Consider the following 12,553-nt stretch of genomic DNA (forward strand, 5'->3'; position numbering starts at 1 on the left):
ATTACAACAGATTGTGAAGAACCAGGAAAATGGAATGGAGTCTGTATGGAAGCAGGTGAGAGGATGTTTAGGCAAGATAGATGTGGCTAGGTGAAATATAATGAACTTGCAACAGCAAAGTGATCCAGCAAGGGAAGAGATAAGGACCACATGAATGCAAGAGCAGGATGGGAATTGGCAGCAAAAGGGGAGAAATTTTTAAATTCCGCGTGAATGCGGAAGCAGGGCCAGTACAATTACTGGCGTACTAGATAAACTTGAGAGAGTTGGCATAATGGTTCCTTTTAGCTCACAACATGTCTGGTGTAGCTTGAGCCCAGGTGAGTGGACTTTGATCTGGAGACAGTGAGTGAATAAATTGTTGAATGCCACAACAAGTACAGCCAGGGAATTTAATGGTTTATGAGGAGAGCTAATTGGACTTTTAGGCTTCATAGAAACAACAGATCTTGATGTGGGATGGAAGTTGAGAGAGATTGTTCATCCATACTGGAGATGCACCAGTTGGGACCAGGATACTAGAAAATACTGAATTGCAAGGCAATGAGATAGGAAAGGCACTCGGGGATATTATTTTACTAAAAATGTAATTTCCATATTTGTATTGTTTGACTTGATTAGTTATAAATGATTCTGAATCCCCTAGCACAGCTTAAGTATGTTCTTTTTAAGGATGAAAATATTTCTTCATTAAACAGAGACAACAGACACGTGTGCAGCAGCTGTTGCAGTATTGCAGACCTGCCCCCACCTTAGCTAGGTGGGTTAATAATGGAGTGGTATCAATAACATCACGGTGAAACACATGAAGAATGGGTACATTGCTAATGACAGAAAAACGTTTCACACACTCTGTGAACCTTGTACCGAGTTTGAATGGCTGACAGTATGTTCTGAATGTTCCATTGTGGTGCTAAGTTTATTTGTGAATGTTGAATAATTGTTGATAAAGGAAGAAATTTCATTAGGTGCTCAGTTCATGTTGGGTAAATGTTAAGTGCATTATGGTGAGTTTGCTCAGAAATGCCTGACCGCTGCTTGATTATTAATAACTGATGCCACAGTAGACCATTTGCCCCCTTGTAGATGTTCTCCCCTGCAGGAAAACCACAGCTCTCGTCTGATTCCGAAAGCAATTTTCACAATAATGACATTTTTTTGATTCCCTTAATTTCATTTGGGAATGACTGCTAGCATGACCAACCCTGGACTAAACTGCCTTCATGTAAGAATTACACATGGCAAAATATTTAGTATGTGCTAAACTGGATCCTCAGATTTGTGGATGACACCAAGATGGGGTGGAGGGGGGTGGTGCACAGCAGACAGCAAGGAAAACTATCAAAGCTTGCAGCAGGATTTGGACCAGCTGGAAAAACAGGCTGAAAAATGGCAGATGGGAGTTTAATGCAGACAAATGTGAGGTGTTGCACTTTGAGAGGACAAACCAGGTAGGACTTACACAATGAGTGGTAGGGCACCGAGGAGTGCAGGAGAAATGGAGGATCTAGGAATACACACCCATAATTCCTTGAAAGTGACATCACAGTTAAATGGGGTTGGAAAGAGAGATTTTATAGTGTTCCGGCCTCGTGAGGTGCAATTCATTTTGTTTGCTGTTTGTTTTTCATGAACATCACTTCCTGTATGTTAGCTGTTTTTAAATATTATTTCTTGCATGAATTAATTTGGATTTTGTTTTGAAGCACACAATCAAAAGACATTCATCTCCATCTACTCGTCATTTGCCCTTGAAACAGCAATATCATTTCAGAAGTAAGAACTCATTAAAAACCATGAAGAAAGCTTCTGTCTCCGGTGGTTTTGAGAAGGTGTTTAATTCACTGCATAGCTTTGCATATCCAAACTGCAAGGGCAGCAGAGTGAAAAGAGAACTCGTCTTCAAAAGCATCTTCCATGGACCAGAGATGCATCTGAATGCCGTACATGACAATGTCAGCTTCCAACCCAAGCATTATTGATTGCCGAGACCTGGAAGTGAGGTCAGAATGTGGCCCATTGATTCCGCCATCGTGACGCTTGAACAAATCCACTGCAGCGTGAATCCACGGCAAAACTGAAGTGGCAAGAAGGAGAGCGGCTCATGCTAAACACGAGTTTGAGATGGAAAGAGGGAAAGCTCACATAGACAGGGAGAGAGCGCGTCTGGACATGGAGAAGGTGTGCGCAGAGGCTGGATCAACAGAGGCAAAGATGTATGAAGCAGCAGCAGACCGAGACAATGGTGAGTCTACAAGCAGAACCAGTCATGCTTTGCTACCACAACAGCCAAAACAGCTTCCCAAAGGATATGGCCAAATGCATTCTGGCAATGAAAAAAAAGACAGTGCTTCAGATCTACAAGGGGAAGCTGTCCTCACATGTCTTTCACATACTTCAGGTTATAACAGATAAGGTCTACAGCAGCAAAGAACCACCATATGCTCTTCAGCAGTTTCATCACGGCAAAGACTTCAGCCAAGTGTTGCTACTGATGCCAGTCCTATCTACACAGACATGGATGGGCTGAACTTCCATCCATCCCAGAACACACATCTGGCAAACCAGTCACCACAATGCCCTCATCCAGAGGCCACAGGTGCATTAGACTCAGCTCGGTATCTGGCTCTTTGAGACCTAACCACAGCACGACTAAAACTAGTCGGCCAGTTGTCTGTCCTGGAAGTTAAGCTTTTGCTCTGCTTTGGAAGGACCAAGTTTCAAACCCAGCGAAGAGCTAGACCTTCCCTGTCGGTGGCTTGATGGGGAGTCACTGCAACATGCGAGCAGGGTTAGGGCTATGCACTTTAATAATCCAGCTGCAGGATTTCAACTGCAGTGGCAGAGGCTGGACAAATGCTATGGCTCTCCAGAGGCAATCGAAGAATCCCTCTTCAGCAGACTTGATAATTTTGTCAAGCTCTCAGACAAAGAACCACGGAAGGTACTGTAACTTGCAGATCTGACGTCAGAACTGCAAACTGCAAAAAAGAAAGGGTACCTACTGGGACTGAGTTTCTTGGATACAGCAAGAACAATTGATTGTTGACTTCAGCAGATGGAAACCACAGGCCCATGAGCCAGTCCTCATCAGAGGATCAGAGGTGGAGAGGGTCACCGATTTTAAATTCTTGAGTGTTATCATTTCGGAGGATCTGTCCTAGGACGCAAGTACAATTACGAAGAAAGCACAGTAGCGCCTCTACTTCCTTGGCAGTTTGCGAAGATTCCGCATGGCATCTAAAACTTTGGCAAACTTCTATAGGTATGCAGTGCAGAGTATATTGACATCACAGCCCGGTACAGAAAAACCAATGTCCTTCAATGGAAAATCCTATAAAAAGTAGTGGATATGGACCAGTCCATCAGAAGTAAAGCCCTCCCCACCAATGAGTGCATCTACATGGAGTGTTGTCACAGGAAAGCAGCAACCATCATCAAGGACCCCTACCACCCAGAACATCCTCTCTCGCTGCTGCCATCAGGAAGGTGGCACAGGAGCCTCAGGACTCATACCACCAGGTTCAGGAACAGTTATTATCCCTAAACCGTTAGGCTTCTGAACCAAAGGGGATAACTTCACTTGCTCCATCATTGAAATGTTCCCACAACCTATGGATTCACTTTTAAGGACACTTCATCTCATGTTCTCAATATATATTGCTTATTTATTTATTATTCTTTCTTTCTTTCTTTTTTTTTCCATTTGCATAGTTCATTGTCTTTTGCACACTGATTGAACATTCAAATTGGTGCAGTCGTTCATTAATTCTATTATGATTATTATCCTATTATGGATTTACTGAGTATGCCTGCAAGAAAATTAATCTCAGGATTGTACATGGGGACATATATGTACTTTTATAATAAGTTTACCTTGAACTTTGATTCAGGGTTCTGTTTCCCCATACAATCTAAGGACATGTTCCGGAACATCAGAAGTTGCCAGGATAAAAGCCAATGGATTTGTCATGGAGTCAACAGGAGAGGAGGTCTGCTTCACCTTGCCAACCCTCACAGAGTGCGACCATATTCCCAACGACAGGGATGAAATCTTAACTCCTGATGCAGTATGATATCAGATATATCTTAAGAATACAGCAGACAAGATTCCCCACTTGACTCTTCCACTGAGGATCTCCTTTTGCTCGGCAGAGACACCATCCATGCACATAAAGTACGTGAACAGTGCAATGGTTGGCAAGAAGCACCTTTTGGACCTGGGTGGGTCATAGTGGGTGCAGTCTGCTTCGATGGTGCTCATCAGCCCACTGTCAACGTATTTAAGACTAATGTCCTGGAGAAAAGGCACCCAAGTCATTTCAGACCCTGTAAGGGTAGAATCTGTATGAAAGAGAAAACTGTAGGTAAGAAAACCAAGCACTCTGACATACTTACCTCTGCTCTACTAGATTTAGGCAAACTTGTCTTCTGTCACTCAGAAGATGACTGTAAACTGGCACCTTCCATTGAAGATAAGGCTTCCTTCAAATCATGAACAAAGAGTTTAGCAAAGAAGAGTTAAACAGTTGGGTAGCTCCCCTTCTTTTCTGTTCTCCATAACAAGTCCTACCAAACAACAGAGGACAGGCCCTTAGTTGACACATTGAGAAGGAAACTGGAAATGAAAGACCATTATGTGGAGTTCACCGAGAGATTCTTCAGGAACAATCAGGCTGAGTTAAGCCTTCTCCAGATCCCAACAACGAAAACAGGTATTTACCCAGCTTCGGTGTTTACCACCCCCAGAAAGCTGCACAAATACAGACTGTCTTTTATTCAAGTGCACAGCCCAAAGGCATGTCACTGAGCAATGTGCTCTTGTGGTGTCCAAACCTCAATAGCAGTCCACTCATGGTCCCCTTGCGCTTCAGAACAGAGTCCATCGCTGTGATGGCAGACATTGAAGAAAGGTTCCATAGCTTTCTCGTGAGAGGGAGGCTACCTCAGATTCTTCTGGTTTCGTGACCACCAACTGGATGGTGAGATTTCGAAGTACCGCATGAGAGTTCATGTGTTTGGTAACTGCCCCTCACCAGCTATGGTAATCTATGGCCTAAAGAGAACAGCTATCTTAGGAGGGAAGGAATTCAGGACTGAAGCACAGAGGTCCCTGAAGGCAACAGATGCCACTGGACCTAGTGAAGTTGAATTCTTCCTGGGCAAGGCAAAGCTTACGTCCAAACAAGATCTCACCTCTCTTCTCATTAGACATTACCACAAGCAAATATGTCATCAAAGATGACATTTTCGAAGTGATGACAGTTAAAGACTGTGTTGTAAGACTGTCTTCAAGACTAGTCTCTGACACTATCCTTCTTTTGCCAAAGAGTTAATGAAACGAGTAGTAATGCCAAAGAGTAGTGAAACTAAAAGTCAAGTGATCATAGTAAGTAGTTGCACATCCTATGGATGCCAAGCAGGGAATGCTCTTGCCTCAGGAGCTGCAGTTCGTTTTGCATCAACATCACTTCCTGTACGTAAGCTGTTCATTTCCTGCGTGGGTTAATTTGGAATTGGTTTTGAAATACACGATGGAAAGCTATCCATGTCCATCTCCTCTTTATTTGTCCTTGAAACAGCAAAATTTGTGAGTCTTAAGTTTTTGATAATACAGGTAAATATTTAGTAGATGTATTGTAAAGGAACTATTATGTTTATCACTTGTCATTACTAAGATATCGTTGGCCACAAAATTCCTCTTGTTATGGAGGGTTATGGGGTGTTGCGTGTGTGTATTGCCTTGGTTAACACCAGTTGAGAATAATCAACTGCATTAGTATATTCACTTGCATGACAAATCTGTATTGAATTTAATACATATTTTACTTAACTTTCTGCAGTTTCACAAGTAAGATCTCATTAAAAACCCTGAAGAAAGTTTCTGCCTCAGATGATTTTTGAGAAGATTTTTAACTCAACAGTATAAGTTTATATATACGCACTACAAGGGCAGTAGAGGTACACTGGCCTTCATAATTCAAAACACTGAGTACAGGTGTTGGGGTGTTATGTTGAAGTTGTACAAGAGATTGGCAACACCTAACTTGGAGTATTGTGGGCATTTCTGAACACCAACCTGCAGGAAATATATCAATGTGATTGAAAGAATGTAGAAAACATTTACAAGGGTGTTATCAGGACCTGAGGACCTGATTTATAGGGAAAAGTTGAATAGATTAGGAATTTATTACCCCCAAAATGTAGGAAAATGAGGGGAGATTTGATAGAGGTATACATAATTATGAGGGACATAGATAGGGTAAATGCAAGTAGGCTTTTTCCACTGAAGTTGGGTGTGACTAGAACCAGAGGCCTTGGGTTGAGGGTGAAAGGTGAAATGTTTAAGGGGAACATGAGGGCGAACTTCCTCACTCAAAGGGTGGCGAGAGGGTGGAACAAGCTGCTAGTGGAAAGGTGGATATGAGTTCGATTTCAAAATTTATGAGAGTTTTGAATAGGTACATGGATGGGAGGGCTATGGTCCAGGTGCAGGTCAATGGGACGAGGCAAAATAATATTTTGACATGGACTAGATGGGCTGAAGGGCCTACTTCTATGTGTCCTATGACTCAATGGATTCTATTTCTCGACACATAGAAGATAGTCCACTGTATTGTCCATTAACCCCTTTTCAGTTCAGAACCCTTAAGCTTGCTAACTTCAGGATGCTTGGAGCTAATTCCCCCATATATTATTATCCCACAGTATAATAGGAGTATATAACAGTAAATTTTGATGGATTCCTTACCTTTTTTTCTGCACTCAAATCATTTTCACTTGTTTGCATTTCTCCATTCCAACTCTTTGCTTGCTCAATGGTCTGTACTTTTACTTCAACCGCCTCTCTTTGTTTCCCAGGTGGACTTGAGGCAGCATTTTGGTCAGCCGTTCTCGTGCGGCTATCCGTAGATGGTGACTGATCCGAGGCAGCAGCCCGTTCTCTGTTTGGTTGTTCACTGGCCATCACTGAATCCACTGTATGACTGCTGGTTTCAGTGCAGTCTGCTGGAAGTGATGTCACCAGTCCATTGGCCGGCTGAAGCCCTGCGTTTGAAGCAAATTCTGCAGCACAGTTTCCTTTCACAGTGTCTGTCCTCTGTCGTTGAAGAAGAGGGTGGTCCGACAGCAGTTTCGTCTGATGAGAATTAATCAAAGATCTTGCAGGATTTCTAGGAGAAGGTGACCCACTTTGAACATCCTTCAAATCATTAGGGCTCGCTGGACTATCAAAATATAAAGCTACAATTAATTCACACTCATCGGATAAAGAAGTCTACATTTATTCTATGTGCTGGTGCATTACAAAGGAGGTTAAAAAATACATAAGCCGGTTGTTTTTACTGCTTTCAGGCTGTATGAAATGATGCAGAAATACATTCCCAAGAGGGTAAGTGCTCTATTTCTAAGAACAGAAATAAACCTACTTAAATAAGCACACCATATAACAGAACTTGCATATGGAGGTCAGTCTGCCGTACTGTGGTAAGAAGGTGCTTCTTCAAAATATGTAATTTACTTATTACCACGAAATAGTTCCGCGTATTAATGAAACAGAAGCAACCTATAATTTAAAAAAAATATATATGTTCTTCCTTCCCTCTTTTTAAACTAACCTGGTTAAGACAGCAACACTGCCTCCCATTAGCAAAGAGAAGCAACAATTCAATTTCCAGACATTTGGAGTAACACAGCCCATGCCACGCCTTGAGGTTTCTGAGTCATACACGCTGTGCTGTGCACCTTTGCTTCCAAGAGCAGTTATTCCCTTTTGTCCTCCACTACGAATATATAGAGTCAGATCTTGCAAACCAGGTCCCTCACCCAGGAACACTCCCCTACATTGACCTGGTTGGAATATAGGTTCCATTCCCTGGAGTCCAGTGACACACCGTAGTACAGTTAGCATGGTACATGGGTGGTGGTGATGGTGGGCTGGTACCACACAGGAAACAATTCTGACAGTCCCAGACTGAAGACAATGTCATGGAGAAAAATTCTTTGTCTACTTTAATTTGCGTCAAAGCTGCTTTTGATTTTAAAAATTATTAATAAGTCCCATACATGTAGAAGGCTTTTGGCATGCTGGGCTTCATCAGTCAGGTCATTGAGTATTGAAGTTGGGAGGTTATGGTGTGGTTTTATGAGACATTGCTTAGGATGCATTTGGAATATTGTGTTCAGTTTTGGTCACCCTACTATAGGAAAAACTTTATGAAACTAGAAAGAGAGCAAAATAGACTTACAAGGATATTGCCAGGATTTGAGGGGTGAATTGTGCAGAGAGTTTGGACAGATCATGACTTTTTCCTCTTGGGGAGTAGGAGACTGAGTGTAACAATCTTACAGAGATGAATAAAATCGTGACAGTCATAGGAAGGGTGAATAGACTCAGCGTTTTTCCCCTAGGATTGAGGTATCAAGAAATATTGGCCATTGGCTTAAGATGGTGGGGGGGAGAAATTTAGTAGAAACTTGGGGGTCAATGCTTTTACGCAGAGGGTGGTGCCTATATGGAATGAGCTCTTAAAGGAAGTGGTTGAGGCAGATACAATAATAACTTGGACTGGTTTCTTGCACAGCATGGACTAGTTGGGCTGAAGGGACTTTTTACATATTGTATGACTCTATGACCGATTTATTTTCTACCCTCGCCAGTTCTGAGAAAAGGAGCTTGATTTGAAACGTTAACTCTGTTTCTCTTTCCACAGATGCTGCCCGATTTGCCGAGTGCTTCCAGCAATTGTCATTACTTACTTCCACTAAGCCATGCTGGTTTGAGCTTTGGAGAGTGTTTCATTCCCCTTCTTTTTAGTATATCTCTCTATATCTTTCTTGCTGCATCTGTAATGCCATCTCTGTCCCTCTACCTCTATAATTTGAACAGAAAACTTCATCTAATGTTCTATCTGTACTCTTGTACCTGTACCTTTGCACTTTCATTATGTTGCATCTTGCTTGCTAGAACATGTACTATTCATTTCCATGTATAAACTAAACTAGCCCTGACCATCTATTGAGGAAATAGAATTTATCATTTTTGCACATTCTGCCAATTCATCAATATTTCTGATAAAGTCCTTAGATCTATGAAATTGTTTCACTGGTTTCTGCTTTCAGATTTGATAACTACTTCATTTAGCTTTCCACCAAAACACATCAGAGATAAAGAGAAGGTTACAGATACTGTGACAGAAGTAGGATTTAGAGATATCTAAAGATATTTGCATTGGTTTGCTTTCAAATCAAATCAATGAGCTAAACTTCAACACTTTGAAGCTCCTTCTTATTGCAACAGAAGGAAGGCGCCTTCTTCCCGAAAATGGGCAATTTTGACCTACAATCCTAGTCTACATCCTAAACGTTCATTCAGGTAAATTACCCAAATCAAGAGGCATCATCTTTTACTATGCAAAATCAGCTCCCTTGATACAGAAAGGAGTTTGATTTCTTTTTGATAATTGAAAGATTAAGTGACCTCCAGCTCAAGCTCAAAAGCTGCCACCAAGTTGGAATATCTATACCCTTAATTACCAGCTTTAACCAACAACTCAATTCATTACACGAAGGTACAATAAACAGGCGTTTTACAAAATTGTACTAGTTACTTGCAACCATTTTGAAACGCACTGCCAAAGTGATGCTACTGTTATTGTAAGACCTCCTTAAGAAATTCATAATTCACTAAATTCAGCAATGGTACAAGAATAATTCAGTTATTAATCGATAATAAATTGTAGTTTTTGTCAGCCTGTTCTCTCCAAGATTCTGCTGTGCCCTCCTGCAGCATGATGTAAAGCCCACAGAAATTAAACTTTTTCAAATATCATTTTAAATTGATAAAAAAGTGAAATCGGTACACATAAAGCTTTGACGTGTTGAATAAAATCAGAAAGATACTGGAAAACCCCAGCAGGTCAGGTAGCATCTTTCAAAGGAGAAACTACTGAAGTTTCAGATCCAGGACCCTTTGCCAGAACTGAACACATGCCTGATACAGTAACACACACTGGCACATCATTCTGCTCCTTCTACATTGTGAAGGAAATAAAGATTGATAAGTGCTTGGTAAAAAAAATACAAAGCCTTATCTTCAGTGTTTTTCAGCAGCTGTTTGACAGATAAGGCAATGTCTTTCAAAAGATAAAATCACCTAGAACTATAACTCTATTAATTCATTTGTTCATCTGGAAATGAACGGCGAACATGGGCCACGAAGCCAAGGGCTAAAATGGGTATGGATTTGCTTAATGTGCGCGGCTTTCTACATGACTGCTCTTCAGCATGCACCGTTACCTGCTTCCTTGAAACCGGTTTATGAGATCGGACACTTTGCCAACTTTCTCTTTGCACGGGCTGGGTGGTATGGCGTCCATCCTTGCTTTCTCACCGTATAGTGCCTTGTTGACTGGATTTTGGCTTGCCTGTTGTACTGCAGAACCTTGAAGATGTAAAGGTTTTCGAGGCACTGAGTGGAAACAAGATTTATTGATTTATGATTCAAGGGTTGCTTCAAAATAGCATAAAAGAGAAAAAAAACTAAAATGGATTCAATTACTTCTTAACTCAAGAATTTATAGTAGAAAATATGCCTACTTACCACATTGCTTAGTTTTATTTATATTCATTTCAAATCAATTGTTTCATTAAAACTGGAAGTATTTCTACTCTGAGACCTTAAACCAGTTATTAAAAAAAAAATAAATAACAACATTCCATTCTTCTATTGAAGAGGTTTCTGAGATTGACACCCGGGAACTTGAAAGGATGAGCAGCTTCAAGTTCCTGAGTGTCAACATCTCTGAAAAGTTATCCCGTGCCCAAAATATTGATGCAGTTACAAAGAGGGCACCCGCAGCGGCTATATTTCATTAGGAGTTTGAGGAGAGTTGGTATGTCACCAAAGACTCGAGCAAATTTCTGAAGATGTACGGTGGAAATCATTCTGACTGGCTGCATCAACAACCGGTTAGGAGGCGTCATTACAAGCAGTACTCATCGTGAAGGACGCTAACTATCCAGGACATGCCCTCTTCTCATTACTACCATCAATGAGGAGGTACACACTCAAATTTAGGAACAGCTTCTGCCCCTCTGCCATCAGATTTCTGAACTGTCCATGAATGCCATCTCACTATTTCGCTCTTTATGCACTATTTTTTTATATATTGTAACTGGTAGTAATTTCTATGTGTTGCACTGTTCTGCTGCCACAAAACAACACATATGTCGATGATAATAAATCCGATTCTGTTTCTGTTAAATCTGCCGATGTCACATGACTAGTACAATGCAATTAAACTGCAGAAGTAAAACCAGTAAGTAGCCCTGTTTGCTAACATACAAGTAAACATACAAGGGGAACATGAAAATGGGTTAGAAAATAATTCCCCTTCTAGATTTCACATCCCACACGAATCTCTCCTTTAATATCGCCTGACTGCTTCTCAACACATTTCATTCAATATTTATATATTTCTTCTACAATTCTGAAAAATCTTTCTTTCTACTAAGAACCTCAGCCTTTCACATTATCGATGACTCATCACCTCAGCTTCAGCCTCAATGCTTGCTTTTTCAATGTAGCTTGTTTCTCCGTCACTGCTCTAGGTTGCCTTCAACTTGACTCCTCTGTAAGCCCATCCTAGGCTGAACGCAACAACCTAAGCTTGAATGTGGAGAAGACAAAGGAAGTCACTGTGGACTTTAGGAAGGTGCAGACGTACCATTCCCCTCCTCCGTAGAGAGAGTTGGTGCACCAGGTTCCTGGGATGACGTCATCTGGTTCCTTAATATCACCTCCCTGAATAAGGTGGCACAGCAGCACCTCCACTTCCTAAGAAGATTGAGGCAAGCAAGGCTCTCCCGTGCCCCATCTTAACTGTGTTTTACAGGAGCACCATTCAGAGCATCCTGACAAGTTCCAGCTCCATCTGGTATGGAAGCAGTCGAACATCAGACCAGTAGTTCCTACAGTGAGAACAGCTCAGAGGATCATAGGGGTCTCGCTACCAACCACTGGGGACGTTTATCATGAGCACTGCATACGCAGGTCCCTTAGTATTATTAAGGGTCCCACCCACCCATCCAGCATCCTCTTTGACTTTCTGCCATCAGGCAGGAGACTCCGAAGCATAAAAACAAGAACGGTCAGGATGGAAACAGATTCTTCCCCCAGGCTATTAGGCCTCTGAACTCCCTGCTGCACGAGTTAATCTCTTCAGTGCCTTACAATATTTAATATTAATGCACATTAGTTTGATTTTCATGCGTGATTCATCTGTAGATTTTATCCTTGCCTTTGTAAGTTGCCGTGTGTTATGTGTACTACTGTACTATACACCCTGGTTCAGAGAAACATGCTTCGCTTCTATATACATTATATGATTATATATATTATATAGCTAAATGACAATAAACTTCACTTGACTTGATCAGACCAAAGCTTCAAGCTGCTTGTATTATATAAGCCATGATATACCAAGTCACAAGCCCTTTTTGAGACAAGAGCACTTAATCTACACTGGAGTGTAAAGAAAGCATGGAAGATTTG

General features: G+C 41.4%; 1 protein-coding gene across 5 annotated transcripts in view; it reads right to left on the reverse strand.

The window, feature by feature from the left end:
• LOC140202675 (FYVE, RhoGEF and PH domain-containing protein 4-like) overlaps nt 1-12,553 on the reverse strand; it is a 267,757-nt gene that overhangs the window by 54,284 nt on the left and 200,920 nt on the right. For all 5 annotated transcript variants that reach the window (XM_072267819.1, XM_072267824.1, XM_072267823.1 and 2 more), the window contains exons 3-4: nt 10,297-10,468; nt 6,752-7,226 (exon numbers count right to left, since the gene is read on the reverse strand). In XM_072267819.1, coding sequence (XP_072123920.1) covers nt 6,752-7,226; nt 10,297-10,468 — 647 coding nt within the window. The remainder of the gene's footprint in view (nt 1-6,751; nt 7,227-10,296; nt 10,469-12,553) is intronic.

Source organism: Mobula birostris, chromosome 9 (genome assembly GCF_030028105.1).
Source record: "Mobula birostris isolate sMobBir1 chromosome 9, sMobBir1.hap1, whole genome shotgun sequence".
Taxonomy (NCBI): Eukaryota; Metazoa; Chordata; class Chondrichthyes; order Myliobatiformes; family Myliobatidae; genus Mobula; species Mobula birostris.